The 21,313-nt window shown below is 43.4% G+C and overlaps 1 protein-coding gene across 6 annotated transcripts in view; it reads left to right on the top strand.

Annotated features, from left to right (window-relative positions):
• The window catches only part of MYOF (myoferlin), a 158,832-nt gene that overhangs the window by 10,178 nt on the left and 127,341 nt on the right, over positions 1–21,313 (top strand). For all 6 annotated transcript variants that reach the window (XM_057308896.1, XM_026481667.4, XM_057308897.1 and 3 more), the window contains exons 2-3: positions 11,645–11,700; positions 13,913–14,004. In XM_057308896.1, the coding sequence (XP_057164879.1) occupies positions 11,645–11,700; positions 13,913–14,004 (148 nt within the window). The remainder of the gene's footprint in view (positions 1–11,644; positions 11,701–13,912; positions 14,005–21,313) is intronic.

A 21,313-nucleotide genomic window follows, 5' to 3' on the forward strand; every position in this document is an offset into this window, starting at 1 on the left:
GGAAGCTGGAAGGCAGAGGAGCCCCAGTCCACCTCTGATGGTGACAGGAGGACTTTGGTCTTATTAATGGCAAGAAACTTGTCTGAATCTCAGTCTTCCCAGCTGAAAAGTGGGAATAAGACCTACCTCTGAAGGTTTTAAAAGTCAAATAAGATGATGTATTTAAGGTACTTAGACTAAAAATAGATGTTTACTGGGGGCACCCGGCTGGCTTAGTTGGAAGAATGTGCAACTCTTGATCTCAGGGTTGTGAGTTTGAGCCCCACACTGGGCGTAGAGGTTACGAAAAATAAATAAATAAACTTAAAAAAATAGATGTTTACTCTGCTTATCTCTTGATGTTTGGCTCTCTTTGCATGTGGCAAAGTGAAAAATTAGTGGTCTAGGTTAGGGACTAAGGAAGTAAGAAGTTTGCAAATCAAGCGAGGACAGCTGATGCCAGACTTCTATGCTCTCCTTTCCCAAGTGAAGCTGCAGATACAGAAAACAGGTCTAGGTTGGGTGCACATTTTGTCAAAACAACTAGTCTGTGTGGTGATACTAAACAGTTTTACTAATTTTTATTTACTCCATCACTTATTTGTGTGCTCAACTCAAATTTAGATCAGAGCTGTCTCCGGAAGCATTCCAGGATGGTGGAGATGCTTGAGATCTGCCCTGTTCACGATGGTAGCCATGAGCCACATGTGGCTGCTGATGTCTGAAATGTGGCCAGTGTGACTTGAGGAACTGAATTTTTAATATTTTCTAGTTTTCATTACTTTAGATGTGCACAGCCACGTGCGGTTATTATAGAGCACAGATAGCGGGAGGACAGCCGCCACGGTGAGGAGTCCAGGACCCTGTCACTCACTGCTGCCTGGCGTCTTTGTACCTCAGTTGTCCATCTACGGAACGGGCAGGGTAACGGTCCCCACCTCAGAGGGTAGCTGTGATGATCAGCATGAGTAAAAGGGAAGCACATACGTAGAAAATGCTGTAAGCATTCATGGCTACATAGGTCTTCTGGAGATTCTAGCTTGGGGGGCGAGGGGGACCGCCTGAGTACCAACCACTTGCTATACCACCACCACTTATTAAACCCTGACACTATGCCCACACCTGTGCCTGTTGTCTTATTTAATCCTCATGGGCATTTTTAGGGAGTAGGTCTTACTATCATCTTCATTTTACACATGGAGAAACTGAGGCAGGGAACAGTCAGGATTCAGCTCAGGACTGTCTGATTCCAGAGTGTCCATGTGCATTCCCTGATGTCAGCATGGGTAAAGAGGTAACACAGAGCCTCTGCCTAAAAGAGGTTAAGTCAAGGGGTGCCTGGGTAGCGCAGTCCTTAAGCGTCTGCCTTGGGCTCAGGGCGTGATCCCGGTGTTATGGGATCGAGCCCCACATCAGGCTCCTCCACTGGAAGCCTGCTTCTTCCTCTCCCACTCCCCCTGCTTGTGTTCCCTATGTGGCTGGCTGTCTCTCTGTCAAATAAATAAATAAAATCTTAAAAAAAAAAAAAAGAGGTTAAGTCAAATCACGAACGCTCTCTTTCTGCTCTGAGTGGATTGAGTTGTTCAGTGTGTAGCGATCCTTTGGACCCAGCCTGAGAGAGAAAGAGCATGTACCAAGAACACAAAAACAAAAAAAAAAGAAGAGAAACAAAACCCGGCCTTCCAGGGGTGAGTTTCCACAGGGTAATGAAAGCCTTTATGACTTGCCGTGACTCAGAAGCTCAGAGCTGACATAGCTTGGCAGTGAATCATTCCTCTGATAATCGAGTTGGAGCCATTTTATTAGTGGGGACTAAAACTCTAACGTGTTACATGAAAAGTATTAAAAATCTAATAATTGAGTGGCAGGGGAGACTCCATTACCTCACCTCCGCTCCCCCTCTGGTTTATTACCTTCATCATCTTTTACATCCCAATAGCACAACTTACACTTTTTTTTTTAAATCCTTTTCCCTTATCTCCCTTTCATGTTTAAAAAATAAAAAATTTTTTTTGCTTACATCTCTTCATGGTCGGAAATCACTGGCTGGACAGTCCCGGTCTCCTTCCCTTCTTTTGTTTGCTGTTGTGTCTCCCTACTGCTTCTCACAAACATAAATTCATTCAACAAATATCAATCAAGAGTGGGCTCTGTCAGGCTGTGCGCTCAGCGCTGCAGATCAGGTCAGGAACTAGCCAGACTTGCCCCTGCCCACATGCAGCACACAGTCCAGCTGTAAATCCAGCGAGAGGTCAGTGAATTCGGAGTTCAGTGAGTTTAAACTCCTGGAAAGTTTGAACTTTTTTTTTTAATTTCATCATTTGCAGACTGTATTGATGATGAGAGCTAGTAAGTGCACCAGGTGCTTCATATATATATTTATTCACTTAATTCTCATCAAAAAATGAAGTCCCTCTTTCTGCAGTTGAAGTCCCTCTCTTTATGGGTTTGGGAAGGGCAGGTTGCCTTAGTCAGGTCCTGAGGCAGGTTCCAGGCAGAGCTGGGACACACCCGCCCACCATGTCAGGGGCTGGGCCTGGGCCACGTGTACTGTCGGCCCACCTGGGGTAATGCACATACACAGGCTCAGGGCTCAGACCCCCGTGGCTGGCATCCAGGCTCTATCTCCTTCCCGTTGTGTTTCCTTGGGCAATTTCAGCCCTGGGGACATCTAGCCAGAGCAGTGCCAGGGCCTGGGGCATTGGTGCTTGTGGGCCTGACACCTTTGGCCTCAGAAGCCTCCTCTGGGGCTCTAAATGCCCTCTGGGTTATCCCAGTGCGCTGGACATGTTGGGGTGGCTTCCGCCATGTGACAGGGCTTGAGGAAGGGGCCTCCCTCCAGGGCACTAACAGTGTGAAAAGCCCTTTCCTGGGCTTGATCAAATCCGTCCTTCACAACAAGTCTGGCGGGGGTCCAAGGCATGGACTGTTTATACTCATTTATCAGATGAGATAGAGCTTCAGAGAGGTCAGGAGTGGTCAAAGCTGGTCAGGCAGGACGAGGCGAGGAGAGACTAGAACCCCAGGGCTGAGTCGAAGATCCGTGCACTTTCCCACTGCTATGTGCGTGTCTGGCTTTCTCTGTGCTTGGCATCTCTCGGTTAAGTCTATACCCATCCCATCCCGGACACTCCCAGTTCCCAGCTCTGCCTGGTACCTGTGGCAACTGAGCAGCCGAGCTCGCTGAAGAGCCCAGAGGTCAAAGCCATCCCCAGTATAGGCAGGAGAATGGGGGACAGTGGATTAAACTGCTGGTGATGGCAAAAATCCCATTTAAAGAGATTATTTACTCTGGAACACTGGGATCTGAGGCTCGGCTAGAAGTTTGTTGCCTAGAAGGGATGGAATTGAATTTTCAAGATTTTTACTCAGTGTTTTGTGCTGATTTTCAAAATGCTTTTCTGTGACTATTTTGTTTTCTGTTGATACTATCACTTGGAATCAGGGAGGGCAGAGGAACTGCATCCTCTTCATGTTGTCTGATGGAGGTAGTTTATGATCCTGATTCTGATCCAACACAAGGGGGTGTTGCCTGTGTCCTAGACACTCTCACGTTTTCTCGTCTGATCCTCAATGCACCTGGGCAGGGTGGGCTTCTTCATCCTCTTTTATCGGGTACTCAGGCCTTGAGAGGCCCTTCTGGAACTCTAGGAGCTTTCCATCTCCTCAGGCTGGGTTGGAAGTGAGTTTGCCAAGTACCAGCCTTCATTCATTCTCTAGGGAATTGTCCCAGAAGCATACCAGGTGAGGAAGGAGAGGTTAAAAGGCTGGGAGCCAGAACACCGGCATGCAAATTCTGGCTTTGTTTCCTACTAGCAGGTGACCTTGAACAAGCTACTTAGTTTTATTGCACCTCAGAATAAGGATAATAATAGGAAGGGTAACATACACCAAGCCCTTAGAAGAGTGCTTGGCAGACTGTGAGCCCTATGAATGGTAGCTCTTATTCCTGGGTATTAGGGACCAGTATTTATTAATGAAGAAATGTGGATACAGAGTTGGGTAACTGGCTCAAAGTCGCACAGCTGGTAAGTGGTGAAAACATAGCAGGTCACCTGGCATCCTCGGCCCTCCGTGGAGGTTAAGAGCACAGGTTTGGAAATGAGGCAGACATGGCGCTGCAGCTCTGCTCTGCCACTTACTGGCTGTGTGATCTTGGGCAAATCATCAACATCACTGGAACTCAGTTTTCTCATCTGTAAAATGGCAATACTAACACCTCCATTGTAAGGATTAGACATGAATGGGTTTGAAGTGCCTGGGGCCTGGGTGGCTCAGTTGGTTAAGCACCGAGTCTTGGTTTCGCTCAGGTCATGATCTCATGGGTCATGGGATGGAGCTGCGTTGGGCTGTGCACGCAGCAGGAAGTCTGCTTGAGATTCTCTCTCTCTGCGCCCCCAATAGATGCATACATCTTAAAAAAAAAAAAAAAAGATGGAAAAAAATAAGGTGCCTGGCACAGAGTAGATGCTCACATGCAAAATAAATGGAGGACTGCAAGAGTCACGTGATTCGGTTCTCCACCGAGGCAGCCAGTCCAGGTGCCTGTCCTACCTGGTGTCCCTCCACCAGCAGCCCTGACAGTTGGTGGAGCTGGAACACAACCATCCCCAGGGTCAGCTGTTAGGAGTGGATTCTGTAGGGGTTGTTCAGAGTGACTGGGCTTCACCGCAGTTCCCTTGGAGGATTTGGTTTTGATTCAAGAACTTGTTTGCCTGTACGGGCATCTCCAGAGGCCAGTGGGGCCTGGGGTCTGGAAAGCAGAGAAGTAACCCTGTGTGCCTTTTTCTTTGGGCGTTTCTGTTTATCAGAGCTATCAGTGACTTTTTCAGAAATGTACAGAACAGCCTTGCTTTGTATCATAGTTGCCATTTGGCCAAAATGCCTTTCCCAGAACCCGTTTGACAACATAAAATGGAGCGGTAGGGCAGCCAGGGTTGGAAAGCAAGAAGTCAGAGACGGACCTTTAGCCAGGTAGAACTGGATGGGCCACCTGTCCCTGTGCTCCCCCCAGGTCCCTCTAAGTCCTGAGGGTGGAGGAGTCTCCTGGTGGCCCTGCCCTGGCCTTTGCTGCCCTCTGGTTACTGTGGAAATTCTCCAAGATGCTGGTGGCTGCCAGGCTGAATGCCAGGGAGGAGCAGTCACTGCCCAGATGCCAGCTTGCCCCAGACCTCGGAGGTCTGGCACAGAGCCAGGGGAGAGAACTGCTCCAGCAGGGCTGAGCCTAGTGTAACTGGGTTCTTGCTACGGTGACTGGGCCCTGCCCTCCAGGGAGGCTCCACAGCCTGGGAAAGCCCCTGGGGCACACAAGGGGTCCTAGGGTCCTGCCCAGGTGCCGCAGTAAAAAAAATAATAGCTCCTGTTAGTTCAGTGCTTCCTGTGTGCTGGGCCTTGTGCTGAGCACCTTGTATTCATTTTCTCACTTACTCATTAAAGCAACCCTAGTAATAATACTTCCATGAGCTTATGAAGTTAAATTCACTCAAATCATGGAGAAATTACTCTGAGGGGAATAACGATAATAATAAAATACAGTTCCAGCCTTCAAGGAGTCACTGTCTGGTCTTAATCCTCCTGTTACTTCCATGAGCACCTGGCATTGCTTTTTATATTAAGGTTCTCCAGAGAAGTGGAATGCATAGGGTGTGTGTGTGTGCGCGCGTGTGTTGAGACCGAGAAATTGAGAGACTTATTTTAAGGAATTGGCTCATGTGATTATAAGGGCTGGCAAGTCTGACATTTGTGGGGCAGGCCAGCAGGCCGGAACCTCGGGCAGGATTTCTATGGCACAGTCTTGAGGCAGAATTCCATCTTCCCTAGGAAACCTCAGTTCTGATGGTGTGGATGAGACACACGCACATCACAGAGCACAATCTCTTTTATTTAAAGGTGATTGATTGCAAATGTTAATCACATCTATCAAATACCTTCACAGCAACATCTAGACTCGAGTTTGACCAAACAGGTGGCACATAGCCTTGCCAAGTGACATGTAAAATGAGCCACCACACGGGCCCTCTCAGCATGGAGGTAGCCAGTCCAGTCCTAGGAGGTCTGGGGATCTCTGGAGCCTTATCCCTAAGGGTCCAGCACGCTGTGTGGCAGGCGCACAGCAAAGGAAATGGCTCTGTGCAAGAGGGCGTGGTGGCTTGGCAAGGAATGTTTGTTCACTTCTCTGGAAACTTCATTCAGAGGTTGGCATGCAGGTTAATTACTGCAGTGGTGACCTTCAGTGAACAGAGAGAGAAGCAGGCAGGCTTGACTTATCAAAAAACAGGAAATGTCCCAGAGAATGCCTTGAGTCATGGTCTGGAGTGTTCTGTGCATTTGAGTCAGTTGTTCTGTTCTGGGCTGAAAGCATTTAATTCCTGTCCATAGGAGGAAACAGTCATCTTCATAAAATTAGAGATGAGAGCAGGGGGAGGTAGGTGATGTGGAGAAAGGGAAAAGAGCTTCCCGTGATTTCATCTGATGTTTAGCACCCGCAATTTAGACTTTTTTTTTAAAAGTGGTGGAATTGAATAATTGAATAATATAAATGTGTGACTATGGCTGCTGATAAAAGCATTTATTTACTTTTGTTTTTTGGCTGACATATTTATATGAGCGTAGACTTTCAATAGCATGTAATGTACACACATTTTGATAAAAATGAGAGCCTCCTTTTTAGGAGTTGAGCTGAGTTTCTCCAGAAGGGGAGGAGCTAATGGTAGCGATGTCATCATTACTTATTAACTAGGGAGCTAGGAGGAACAGCTGTTGAATGCGCGGGCTATAGAATCAGACTTGTTCTGAGTTGGAGCATTTCTGCCTGGCTCTGTGATCTTGGGCAAATTACCTAAGCATTCTGGGCTCAGTTTGCTCATCTGCAGATTAGGGATAATTTACCTCTTGGGCTTGCTGGCAAGGTTAAATGAAATGACGTATGTGCAGGGTTTAGCACGGGCCTGGCTGAGAGAGAGTGACCCCCTCAAGGGTAGGACCATCGGTACCAGCGCAAGTGCCGGGAGCAGCCACAGGTTCCACTGGAGCAGTCCCACCTGGTCTGTGGTCACCTGGCATCTGCAGGCAGTCGGCCGCTTCCCTTTGTTCTCAATACACAATGGAATCCTGCGTTCAGGAACATGTATGAGAAGAGTTATTGCACAACTTGGTTTTCCTTGTGGGATTATGAACCTCTTGAAGTTATGAAGCCCAATGTCTAACACCCTCTTTGCTAAGTGGCTTGTATCAGCCAAAGGAAGCTTGGCTTAGCTTGGCTTTCACGGCCTCACAGGGCGACCATCACCTTCCCACACAGCCTGGTTGCTTCTCCTCCCTTCCATGTCCTCTTCATTCCAGACACTTGGGCTGTGCAGTGTCCCCAGACATAAGTGTTCTCTCCCCTGTCGCAGATCCACCCACCCTATTGCCCCCACCTGGAATGACCTTTTCATCCCAAATCCACCTTTTCAATTCATCCTTGTTTTCCAATCCCCAGCTGCCTCTGCTTCCTCTGTGAGGGCTTATCTGGTGCCCCCAGGTTGAAGTCACCTCCCGTTTTCATGTGTACCACCTCTGGTGGCAACTGCAGCCTTCTCCTGTATCAGTCACCTGTGGCCGCCTCTTCCTCCGTGCTGGAGCGCCTGAGCGCAGGCGCTTCGTATCTCCCACAGTGTCCAGCTCGGTGCCTGGCCAGTGAGATTTCAAAAATGTGTGTTGGATAGAAGAATGAGAAAACTCACTAATGTTAGTGGAAGAACTCTCTGAGTGGAGCATTTGCATGGGCTGAGCTACGAGGTCCCTTTGCCTGACCAGGGCAGGCATTATTCCCATTATTCACCCTCTGACAGGAGGAAGCTCCGACATGAGAATGAAGCAGGCGAGAACATGGTGGGCTTTTTGCTGTTTGCTGAAAACATATGTCAGGATTCGTTTGGCTCTTGCATTCAATAGCCCATGAACTTCATATGTGAAATGTTTGGAGACCGAGAACTATCGTGTTTGTACTCTTCTGTTTCTCCAGTTCCCAACACATAGTAGGTGCTTAATAAATGCTTGAAGATGAATGAGTGAACAAGTGACCCTCCCTTTTTCACACCCCTCACCTCTGACTCTGGAACAGTCCTGCCCCTGTTGGGGAAGGGGAGGAGCATCTGTAGTAGCGGCTCGGCACCAAGACCCCTGTGCAGCATTTCTTCTCATATGCTGATTCCCAGGTCAGTAACCAGGCTGGGGATTCAACTCCAGTGAGCAAGTACTGGCTTTTTCCACAGGCTCTCTGGAGCCCTTGTCCCTGCCTTCGCTCCTTGCCTGGAATCTTGGGGACTTCGGAGACTGAAGTTTTGCTTCGGTACTGTCCTTCAGTGACCCAAGTCCTGCCTCAAGCCCCCGGGTCCAATTTCCGTAAATTATTTGCTGCTTTCTCCTTGCTTTACTTACTTGCTGTGACCTCTTGCAATTTCCCGTCTTTTCTCTCGAAGGTCTGCTGTGATCCCAGGGTCCAGATTCACTCTTTCCTGACTGAGTTCTCCAACCACCCAGCCCTGGTTGTGGCAGCAAGGGTGGTGGTGAGCTAGAGGGATAGGAATGGTACCATTTCATGTTGTACAAAGCAGGAATTCCTAACTTTTGTGAAGGCCACAAACTCATTTGAGAATCTGATGAGATCAATAAACCATCTCCCCAGAAAAACTCACAGATGTCACATTTTGTGTGTTGGAGCAAATAGCCTTAGAGAGTCTTCAGGATACTCTCACACCTGACCTTGGACTTTCCTGTGGCCATTGCTCTGGATGTCAAGCCCATCACCCATCTATGTTTATGCGTTGTCTTCATCCAGTGCTTCCGACAGCTCCCAGTGAGGCACTGTGCTGCGCTGGTGAACACGCACCGAGTTTGGGAGCCAAGGAGACATAGGTTCACATTCTTTTTTATTAGCTGTGTGACCTGAGGCAAGTTAAGCAGCTTCTCTCAATTCTTTGGCTGTAAAATGGGGATGAGAATGTTAACGTTGCAAGGTTGCTGTAAGGATTTAGAGACGCTGCAGTAGAATGCACATCCGGGCCCCTGTAGATGATTATTTAGAGGGAGCTGCTACCATTGTGGAAAGAAGACATTTGTCCAGTTCTGTCAGTTTAAACTTCCCTTGGCTCCTCTTTCTCTCAAGAGGACTTGCTTAGGGGCGCCTGGGTGGCACAGTCGTTAAGCTTCTGCCTTCGGCTCAGGGCGTGATCCCGGCGTTCCGGGATTGAGTCCCACATTGGGCTCTTCCGCTGGGAGCCTGCTTCTTCCTCTCCCACTCCCCTGCTGTGTTCCCTCTCTCGCTGGCTGTCTCTCTGTCACATAAATAAATAAAATCTTCAAAAAAAAAAAAAAAAAAAAAAAGAGGACTTGCTTATACTGTAACCAGAGAGGAAAACTGAGAGGTTTCCATCAGAAGGCAGGAGGGCTGAGTAGGAGCAAATGGCAATGTGGAGGGGACAGTTTAGCCTCTCGGTGGTGTCGGAAGCAGATCCGTGGAGGGGCTCTGTAGACCACCTGGAAAGACCACAGTTAGAACTAATCAGTACGGGTCCAGGCGTGAGCCGATGAGCAGAGTCATGGTGAAGTCTGGAAGGGGAAGCCGGCTGGGCTCTGGGAGCCACTCAAGTGGAAAAGTTAATGCTTAGCAGAGTGAGGTGGTGATTCATGGCTTTACTATGCTGAGGTCTTGGAAGAATGAGGTGGTTAGTCCCACAAAGGGCCTGTGTTGGGAGCCTTAGGAATATGACATTCAGCTGAACAAAAGCCACTACCTTCTACATTGCACTGCAGTAGAGGGGAAACTGGGGAAGGTTCCAAGTGTGGCCACCAATGAGAGGCTGCCTGGTGGGTTTAAAAGCTATCCCTGCCGCTTGCTAACTGGGTCACTCTGAGTATGTCACTTCTCAGTTTCCTGAGCTTCTAAAAGGGGATGAAAATTATACATATCTCCTAGGGTTTTTAAAGAGATTAGATGATGTGAGATCATAGAAAATATATACATTGGTCTCGGCCCCCTTCCCCCACCCCCTTCCTGGCACTGAGCTAAAACCCTTATAAATTCCTACGTGATAGGAGCAGGGGCATCTTTTGTTCTAATGAGGTGACTCTGGGTGGTCTCCTGGATGGCTCCTGGGTGGAGACCCGTCACCAGGAAGATGAAGCCATGATGAGAAGCGTGGGATTACGGTCCCGCCCACCATTCCTGGAGAAAGGGGCTGGAAATAGAGTTAATAATTAATCTTGCCCTCGTGGGGAAGCCTCCATAAAAATCCCAAAAGTATGGGGCTCTGAGAGCTTCCAGATGGGTGAACGCATGCGTGTACTAGGAGGCTGAGGCACTCCCACTGCTGGGGCCAGAAGCTCCCAGACCTTACCCTATGTATCTCTTCATCTGGCTGCTCATCAGTACCCTCTATCACCTCCTTTAAGAAACTGGTCAACATAAATAACCTTGTCCCTGAGTTCTGTGAGCCGCTCTAGCAAATTAATTGAACCCGATGAGGGAGTTATGGGAACCTCAGATTCATAGCCTGCTAGGTCAGAAGCACAGGGGACACCCTGGACTTGCTCTTGTCATATTAACCCTTAACCTGCGGGATCTGACGATGTCTCCAGGTAGATAGTGTCAGCATTGAGTGAAACTGTAAAACACCCAACTGGTGTCACAGAAAATTGCTTGTGTCACAAGTGTTGTGAATGTTCTTTGTGAAGGTAAAGGAGAAACAGAAGGAAAACTGTTTTGGTTTGGTTTGTTTTTTTTTCCTGAAAACAGATGAACTCGTGCTTACAAAGCATTTTGTACTCAAACACTAGCTTTTATTTTGATAAGTATTTGGGAACTTAGAGACCCAACAGATGCCTCTGCTCTTTGGACTTCTCTAAGGAAACTTTAAGCACCAGCTGGATTAACATTTATTCATCCAGGAAGGTGACATAACATTTATTCATCATAAATAAAATAAATAACATAAATAACATTTATTCATCCAGTCTCAGATACAGAGAAAGAAACCTGTAATCTTCAGGAAAGGTGAGCCTGAAGTAAGGGAGACCCTACATTTTCCGCAGGTCCTAGAAAGTGTCCATCTACTAATTACCTTGTGCCAAGGCCTCTGGGAGGGAGTCCAGCCCAGTCTTGGAGCTGTGGGGTGTTACCACATGCAGAGGTGGCATGGGCCTCAGCGTGGAAATTGCAGGTTATATTGGATCCAGTGCCAAGTATTAGCTCGGAAGAATTAGCTAAGAATTTCTCAGCTCCTTTGAATTTCAGTAGCCGCATCTCTAAAATGGCGACAACTGCTTGTCAATGGTTAGCTTTGTTGTCTTCTTTCTGCAACAAGCGGGAGACACACAGGCCCTGGGTAACCTTGGTCTGTGGGAGCTGGTGAGGGAGAGACAGGGGATCACAGCATTTCCATGATTTTGAGTCCCTCATCCCTAACATCTTGTAGATCTGGGCATGGGAGAAACATTTTAGGCCAAAAAAAAAGCCATTCAGTTTGGAAAACTTTGACTCAGGTAGCCCCGACTCTAGGCAAATGAGTGGGGAAATGTGGGCACACAGTTGGCCCTCAGGGGAACACTCTTTGAATGGACGAATGAATGGTACATGTTCTAGGAATATTTTTAATTAATTGATATCTCTTATTTTTATTTGCAGATGAGAAAAAGAAAACAAAGAAAGTTGACAATGAACTCAACCCATTCTGGAATGAGGTAACTTCATATTTTTTTTTAACGTTGTTTCAATGGTTAAGCTACATCTGATTGTCCTATCTTCGGTCAAAGGTTAACTTTTCCCTTTGGAAGAAGAATCTTGGCATTGTACCCCCACCCCTCCATCTCCCTTTGCGGCCATGGAGACAGCAGAACCGTTCAAGGAGACGTACCACAAGGATGTCTCCTGTATGGTTGTGTGGAGAGCGAAGGCTGGACAGGGAGTGGGAGGGCTGGGTTCGAACCTGGAGCAGCCTTGAGCTTGCTGAGTGACGTTGGTCCAGTTATGTTGCATGTTGGAGGCGCATATGTAGGGCAGGGGGTGGGGATTAGATCATTTCCGGAGTTCCAGAGGGAAAGCTCCATATTTAAAAACCTGTCTGCATGTAACTAATCAAGAGCCATTACTCTGGCTGAGCAATGACATTTATTGTTTTTTCTGTTTTGATAAAGTAATATATCCTTAATGTAGACATTTTGAAAGCTTCCGATCAATGTAAAAAAATTTACCTTTGTACCCACCCACTATCCAGAAGCAACTACTCTTAACATCTGGGATATATCAATATATGTTTATTGAATAAATATATTTAATAAAATATGTGTTGAAATTAGCAAAGTAGCATCGTATAGCACATATGGCTTCTTATCCTGTTTTTTCTTACTTTATATTCTAGGCATACCATATCATTCCATTCAGAAGTATTTTTAATACTATACAATATTCTATAGAAGGGATATAATAAATTTATTTCCCCCACTGTTGATTTTATATCTGTTTTATAAACAGTTCAGTGTTGAATATATTTACAGATATGTGAAATTTTTAATTCTTTCCACTGAATAGATTTTCCTATGCTGATTAATTTTTTAAAAGATGATCATTAGCCCATTACTTTTTCCAAAAGCCAGTGAAACCTTCCTGGATAAGCACAGTGATAAATGTCTTTGTTATTGTCACTGAGTCACCAGGCTGTGAAGACTTCCCCTCACCAACTGCATATTTCTCCCCATGACTAGTTGCAATGTTTCTGTAAGTAAAGACTTTACCTTTTCATTTAATGAGGTGAAGATGGAATACCTTTTTAATGCCTTTCTGAGAAGCAGAAAGTTGAGAGGCAATTCTCCTTCTTTGCAATTTCACTGGAACCCAGAACACAGCCGGCTGGACTGCCCGCTCTGTGAAACCAAGAGGCCAGTCTGGTTGGTCCCTGTGAACACTGTGGATCCTAGCATCTTGTACAGAGCTCCAAGAATAAAACAAATGGAAAAAATGTATACATACACATTTAATGCTTCAGGTTTTGAGTAATCCTAACATGCTTCATTATATTTGGTCAATCCATGTGGCCGATGGCAGAGAGGCATATGGTCATGTGAGCAGACATGTCCTCTGCAGGGCATCACCCATCTCGCCCCATTTTGTTTCCAACATGTATTTTTTTTAATTGCAAATGTATTTATCAAGTAAACTTCCCAGTTGTAGTTTTATAACTGAAATCTAACCCAAATGAAATGCCAACCCCAGACCCATTGGGGTTAGCATTCTAAAATGAGGTCTGACACATTCTCCATCTACTCCAAACCCATTACAAGGAGAATCAAATCATCAGTAGACACTGCTTTATTTAATTCATATATTACATAATCGATCAAAGGCATCAATGGTGTTATATTGATTTTTTTTTATGTTTGCCATTAGATAGCAGTTTATTGCATTAAGACTAAGGTCTCATCTGACTACAAATTGATCATGGTGGGACTTAAAATAAAGTGCTGATGCATTTTAGAAAATGTTTTTTTAGGTTATTCATCTCTTTGATAATAATATGATTAGGAAGAGCAAGTAATTTAAAAACAACCAGTGAAAAAAAGCATTCATTTTATTTTATTCTTCTAACCCATTGTGGTGGGCACTAAGTAAATTCTCTGACTATGAGATGGATTTGGTCACTTGTCCATAGTCACAGAGCCTAGAAAATGGGAAGCCAGAAGTCACCCCCAGGTCCTCTGAGGCTTAGTCTGGCTTGCCTTCCCATAGCCCTCAGCAGCCTTCAGGTTTGGAATTTGGTCACTTCTAACTATAGAATTGAATAATTCAAAAGATTGTCAGAGGTGAAGATAATAACCCGACATTTAGAATCAGGTATGTCTTGTTATACTCCCCAATCTTTTTAACAGCTTTTTTTTTTTATAAACTTTCTGTGGACAGATTTTGGAGTTTGACTTGAGGGGTATACCACTGGACTTTTCATCTTCCCTTACAATTATTGTGAAAGATTTTGAGACAATTGGACAAAATAAGTAAGTTGATTTCACCTATTTTTCTCATTTTACATATTATCTTACTGTTGTTTATTTTGTTGAAGGACATATCATTAATAACATTTTTGTGATATTTCCAATATAATTGTGCTTCAATTCCATGTCCCACCCCCACCCCCCACAACCTTCTAAGCCAATATCAGATGTGATTAACTGATCACAGTGCCTTTTCTCAAACTTCTGTACAGTGGTCCCCTCTTACCTGCAGTTTCAGTTACCCATGGTCAACTGAGGTCCAGAAGCAGATGATCCTCCTTCTGAAATATTGTCAGAAAGTCAGCAGTAGCCTAACACTACGTCACAATGCTTACATTGTTGACCTCACTTCATCTCATCATGTAGGCATTTTGTCATCTCACATCATCATGAGAAGGATGAATTATAAGTAGATATTTTGAGAGGGAAACCATATTCACATAACTTTTACAGTATATTGTTGTAATTGTTCTGTTTTATTGTTAGTTATGGTTGTTAATCTCTATGTCTAATTTATAAATTAAACTCTATCATAGTTATGTATATATGTATGGAAAAAAGCATAGTATATAGTATCCACAGTTTTAGGCATCCCCTAGGGGTCTTGGCACATATCCCTATGGATAAAGGGGGGGACTACTGTTTTCCTAAGAGGCTGCAGACACTAATCCACCGTTAATATATCCAATTTGGCACCTCCTGTGAAACCTTTCTTACATTCCTGAAACATCGTTAACTGCATATAATCACTTCCTACCTCTGGTGTTTTTTTCTGAGCTGTAGCTATATTAGACATAAGGAAAATCATTTCTTCTTCTGATTATGTGTGACCATACATATCTCATTCAAGTTCTACTTGCAGCCCCACTTCCATTTTAATGTCTTATTGGCCTTTTAAACGCAACTTAGATCCCTGTCACTTCTACCAGTTTCAAATAGGGAAGGGTCATGATGGTGCCTGTGGTAGCACCGAGGGTTGTCCCCTGATTAAAGCTGGGGGACATCTGAAACAGGTCTCTATGGGACAGAAAGACCTCAGTAAATTCACCCCAGTCCTTGATCTGGATTTTGGCCTTATAGCCTCAGAAGCCAGCCTTAGGTTACCAGTTCAAACTAACCAAGCTTACACGAAGCTGATGCTTAAAGCCAGGTTACTTACTTGTTATTTTCAAGGGGAAATAAATGCCTGGTGGGAGGGCATCTTGATCAGTGAATTCTCCTTTGTGTCTTCCTGCATGGAAAGCCAAATTACTCTATATCCTTGATTATAAGATGTCATTAACCATAAGATATATTATTAAATTAGTAAGAAGTTTGGGGGTGAGGAAGAAACCTGGTATTAAATGTCCATATCAGTGTAAGTAGCATCCAAGTTTTTAGTAATGTCAATACATTTAAAAATGTATGTCTTAGCCTTAGACACATTTGGTATAATCAGAAGGCTGCAATGAGAGGAATAAACTAGAAAGAATTAGTTGAGGTACAGGGACCATATGCTGTGATTTGCTTGGGACAGTCTTGGTTTATTGTCCCAACACAATGACTAATAATAACTCTTTTGCTGTCAACAGTGGCTTGGTTTGGACAGTAAATTAGATGGTCACCCTAGTGGCTGGGGTCTTCTACTTAATGGCGTCATGCTAAGAGAGCCTGGACAGATGTTTACCCCCTGGTCAGTGCTTTGATAGGTACTATGCATGTTCACCTTTGATGAGATCTTTTCCCCATGTTCCATTGCTGACCAGTGCCCCTTGTGACTGATGCATTTTTTCCTTAAGCTATATAAGTATACTTTGGTAGGTTCTGATCCCACTCTACTGGACTGAAAACCATTGTAGCTTTAAAAGTTATGTTGTGTATCTCAGCTTTGAACCAATGATATGATTATCTGTCCTCACTCAACTCCCAGAGGGCAGCTTCATCTCCCATATCACAAAATTTTGGGGAAGTGGGTGGTCAAACCTCACTGTAGCCTCTAATGTGTTACTAATAATAACCCTTTTTGAGGATAGTCCAAGATGGCAGAGGAGTAGGAAACCTTAGTTTCATTTGGTCCCAGGAATTCAGCTATACAGCTATCAAATCATTCTGAACACCCGTGAACTCGACTGGAGATGTAAGAAAAGAATAGCTACATCTCTACAAATAGAAAAGTGACCACTTTCTGCAAGAATGACAAGACAGAAAAACTCACCTCAAAAAAGAGAATAAGAGGCAGTACTGACTGCCAGGGACCTAATCAGTATGGATATAAGTAAGATGTCAGAACTAGAGTTCAGAAATGATTATATAAATACTAGCTGGGCTTGAAAAAAGCATAGAGGACACCAGAGAATATCCTTTTCTGGAGAAATAAGAGAACTTTAATCAAGTCGAAATAAAAAAGGCTATTAATGAGATGCAATAAAAAAGGAGGCTCTAACTGCTAGGATAAATGAGGCAGAAGATGAATTAGTGATGTAGAAGATCAAATGATGGAGAGTAAGGAAGCTGAGAAAAAAAGAGATAAACAACTACTAGATAATGAGGGGAGAATTTGAGAGATAAGTGATAACATAAAGCAAAACAATAGCAGAATAATTGGGATCCCAGAAGAAGAGTAAAGAGGGGGGAGAAGGCATATTTGAGCAAGTTATCATGCTTAAAGGGTCTATCCAACAAAAAGATCTAACAATTGTAAATATTTATGCCTCTAACATGGGAGCAGTGAATTATATAAACCAATTAATAAGCAAGTTAAAAAAACACATCGATAATAATACAGTAATAGCAGGGGACTGTAACATCCCACTCACTTCAATGGACAGATCATCTAAGCAAAAGATCAACAAGGAAAGAAAGGCTTTGAATGACACCCTGAACCAGATGGACTTCACAGATATATTCAGAACACTTCATCCTAAAGCAGCAGAATACACATTCTTCTCTAGTGCACATGGAACGTTGTCCAGAATAGATCACATCCTGGGTCAGAAATCAGGTGTCAACTGGTACCAAAAGACTGGGATCATTCCCTGCATATTATCAGAACGCAATGTTTTGAAATGGAACTCAATCACAAGAGGAGGGTTGGAAAGAACTCAAATACATGGAGGCTAAGGAGCATCCTACTAAAGAATGAATAGGTCAACTAGGAAATTAAAGAAGAATTTGAAAAGTTCATGGAAACAAATGAGAATGAAAGCACAACTGTTCAAAACCTATGGGATGCAGCAAAGGCGGTCCTAAGAGGGAAGTACATAGCAATACAAGCCTTTCTCAAGAAACAAGAAAAGTCTCAAATACACAACCTAACCTTACACCTAAAGGAGATGGAGAAAGAATAGCAAATAAAAGCATAAACACAGCAGGAGAATAAAATTAGTAAAGATTAGAGCAAAAGTCAATGAAATAGAAACCAAAAGAACAGTAGAGCAGATCAATAAAACTAGGAGCTGGTTCTTTGAAAGAATTCATAAGATTGATAAACCCTTGGCCAGACTTATCAAAAAGAAAAGAGAAAGGACCCAAATAAATAAAATCACAAATGAAAGAGCAGAGATCACAACCAACATCGAAGAAATACAAACAATTATAAGAACATATTATAAGCAACTATATGCCTACAAATTAGGCAATCTGGAAGAAATGGATAAATTCCTAGAGACGTAAAAACTACCAAAACTGAACCAGGAAGAAATAGAAAACCTGAACAGACCCATAACCGGCAAGGAAATTACGGCAGTGATCAAAAATATCCCAATAAACAAGAGTTCAGGGCCAGATGGCTTCCCAGGGGAATTCTACCAAACATTTAAAGAAGAATTAATACCTATTCTTCTGAAACTGTTCCGAAAAATAGAAATGGAAGGAAAACTTCCAAGCTCTTTGTATGAGGCCAGCATTAGCTTGATCCCAAAACCAGGCAAAGACCCCACCAAAAAGGAGAATTACAGACAATATCCCTGATGAACATGGATGCAAAAATTCTCAACAAGATACCAGCTAATTGGATCCAACAGTACATTAAAAGGATTATTCACCACGACCAAGTGGAATTTATTCCTGGGCTACAAGGGTGGTCCAACATCTGCAAGTCAGTGTGATACACTACATTAATAAAAGAAAGGACAAGAACCATATGATCCTCTCAATAGATGCAGGAAAAGCATCTGACAAAGTACAGCATGCTTTCTTGATTAAAACTCTTCACAGTGTAGGGATAGAGGGTACATACCTCAGTATCATAAGAGCCATCTATGAAAAGCCTACAGCGAATATCATTCTCAATGGGGAAAACTGAGAGCTTTACCCCTAAGATCAGGACCATGGCAGGGATGTCCACTATCACCACTGTTGTTCAACATAGTACTAGACATCCTAGCCTCAGCAATCAGACAACAAAAAGAAATAGAAGGCATCCAAATTGGCAAAAAAGTCAAACTTTCACTCTTTGCAGATGACATGATACTTTATGTGGAAAACCCAAAAGGCTCCACCCCAAAATTGCTAGAACTCATATAGGAATTCAGTAAAGTGGAAATCAATGCCAGAAAAAAAAAATCAATGCACAGAAATCAGTTGCATTTCTATACACTAAGAATGAGACAGAAGAAAGAGAAATTAAGGAGTCAATCCCATTTACAATTGCACCAAAAACTGTAAGATACCTTGGAATAAATCTAACCAAAGAGGCAGAGGATCTGTACTCAGAGAACTATAGAATACTCATGAAAGAAATAGAGGAAGACACAAAGAAATGGAAAAACCCATGCTCATGGATTGGAAGAACAAATGTTGTGAAAATGTCTATGCTACCTAGAGCAATCTACACATTCAGTGCAATCCCTACCAAAATACCACCACCTTTTTTCACAGAACTGGAACAAATAATCCTAAAATTTGTATGCAACCAGAAAAGACCCTGAATAGCCAAAGGTATGTTGAAAAAGAAAAACAAAGCAGGTGGCATCACAATTCCAGACTTCAAGCTTTTATTACAGAGCTGTGATCATCAAGACAGCATGGTACTGGCACAAAAACAGACACACAGATCAATGGAACAGAATAGAGAACCCAGAAATGGACCCTCAACTCTATGGTCAACTAATCTTCGACAAAGCAGAAAAGAATATCCAATGGAAAAAAGACGGTCTCTTCAACAAAATGGCGTTGGGAAAATTGGACAGCCACAGGCAGAAGCATGAAACTGGACCATTTCCTTACACCATACACAAAAATAGACTCGAAATAGATGAAAGACCTCAATGTGGGATAAGAATCCATCAAAATCCTAGAGGAGAACAGGCAGCAACCTCTTCAACCGCAGCTACAGCAGCTTCTTGCTAGACACATCGCCAAAGGCAAAAATGAACTGTTGGGACTTCATCAAGATAAAAAGCTTGCGCACAGCAAAGGAAACAGTCAACAAAACCAAAAGACAACCAACAGAATGGGAAAAGATATTTGCAAATGTCTTATCAGATAAAGGGCTAGTATCCAAAATCTATAAAGAACTTATCAAACTCAACATCTAAAGAATGAATAATCCAATCAAGACATGGGCAGAAGACATGAAGAGATACTTTTGCAAAGAAGACAACAGACACATGAAAAAATGCTTAACATCACTTGGCATCAGGGAAATATACAAATCAAAACCACAATGAGATACCACCTCACACCAGTCAGAATGACTAAAATTAATAAGTCAGTAAACGACAGATGTTGGTGAGGATGTGGAGAAAGGGGAACCCTCTTACACTGTTGGTGGGAATGCAAGCTGGTGTAGCCACTATGGAAAATAGTAAGGATATTCCTCAAAAAATTGAAAATAGAGCTACTGTGTGACCCAGCAATTGCACTACTGGGTATTTACCCCAAAGATACAAATGTAGTGATCTGAAGGGGAACCTACACCCCGGTGTTTATAGCAGCAATGTTTACAATAACCAAAATATGGAAGGAGCCCAGATGTCCATCAACAGCTGAATGGATAAAGAAGATGTGGTATATATATACAATGGAATACTACTCAGCCATCAAAAAAATGAAATCTTACCATTTGCAATGACATGGATGGAACTAGAGGGTATTATGCTAAGCAAAATAAGTCAATCAGAGAAAGACAATTATAATATGATCTCACTCATATGTGGAATTTAAGAAACAAAAGACGATCATAGGTAAAGAGAGGAAAAAATAAAAGACAAAATCAGAGAGGGAAATAAACCATAAGAGACTCTTAATCATAGGAAACAAACTGAGCGTTACTGGAGGGATGGGGCAACTGGGTGATGGACATTACAGTGGATGCATGATGTAATGAGCACTGGGTGTTATATAAGACTGACGAATCACTGACCTGTACCTCTGAAACTGATAATACATTGTATGTTAAAATTGAATTTAAATTAAAAAATAAATAGCCCATTTTCTTCTTTGCTCCCTTCTTTCTACAAATGGTATCACTATTTATATTCTGGATCACTCACTCCAATAAAAATATAGTGCAGAATGCATATGTAATTTAAAATTTTCTAGTAGCCACATTAAAAAACAAAAAGATGAAATTAGTTTTAATAATATAATCTATTTAACTCAATATATACAACTTTTTATCATTTCAATATGTAATCAGTATTTTAAAAATCATTGAGACATTTTACATGCATTTTTTTTTTCTTACAAAGTCTTTGGAATTCAATGTGTCTTTCCCACTTATAGCACATATCAGTCCAGACTAGCCACATTTCCAGTGCTCCCTTGCCACATGTGGCTGGCGGCCACATATTGGATAGCACAGTTCCAGACCACTGGGCTCAGAACCTCAGGTCTCTCTGGATCTTCTTCCTTTTACAACCTATCCAATCTGTTGCCAAATCTTACTTTTTTTTCCTTTCCATTGCTTGTGCCACGTGTTTCTTACTCTTGGCCACAGCCACCAGCCTGGTTCAAGCCTTTATCATTTTTTTTTTTTAGATTTTATCTATTTATTCGACCAAGATAGAGACAGCCAGCGAGAGAGGGAACACAAGCAGGGGGAGTGGGAGAGGAAGAAGCAGGCTCATAGCGGAAGAGCCTGATGTGGGGCTCGATCCCAGATCTCCGGGATCACGCTCTGAGCCGAAGGCAGACGCTTAACCGCTGTGCCACCCAGGCGCCCCAAGCCTTTATCATTTTATGCCTCTTCTATTTCAATGTGGTGGCAAAGCCTGGCTTTGGCTCTTGTCTATGTTTCACACAAAATTCTTGCTTTCCTGAAGGAAATATGCTTGAGGGAGAGTCAGAAAAGAAACAAATACGTTAAGAACTATATAATAGGTCAGGAGCT

The sequence above is a fragment of the Ursus arctos genome, unplaced genomic scaffold (genome assembly GCF_023065955.2).
Source record: "Ursus arctos isolate Adak ecotype North America unplaced genomic scaffold, UrsArc2.0 scaffold_7, whole genome shotgun sequence".
Lineage (NCBI taxonomy): Eukaryota > Metazoa > Chordata > Mammalia > Carnivora > Ursidae > Ursus > Ursus arctos.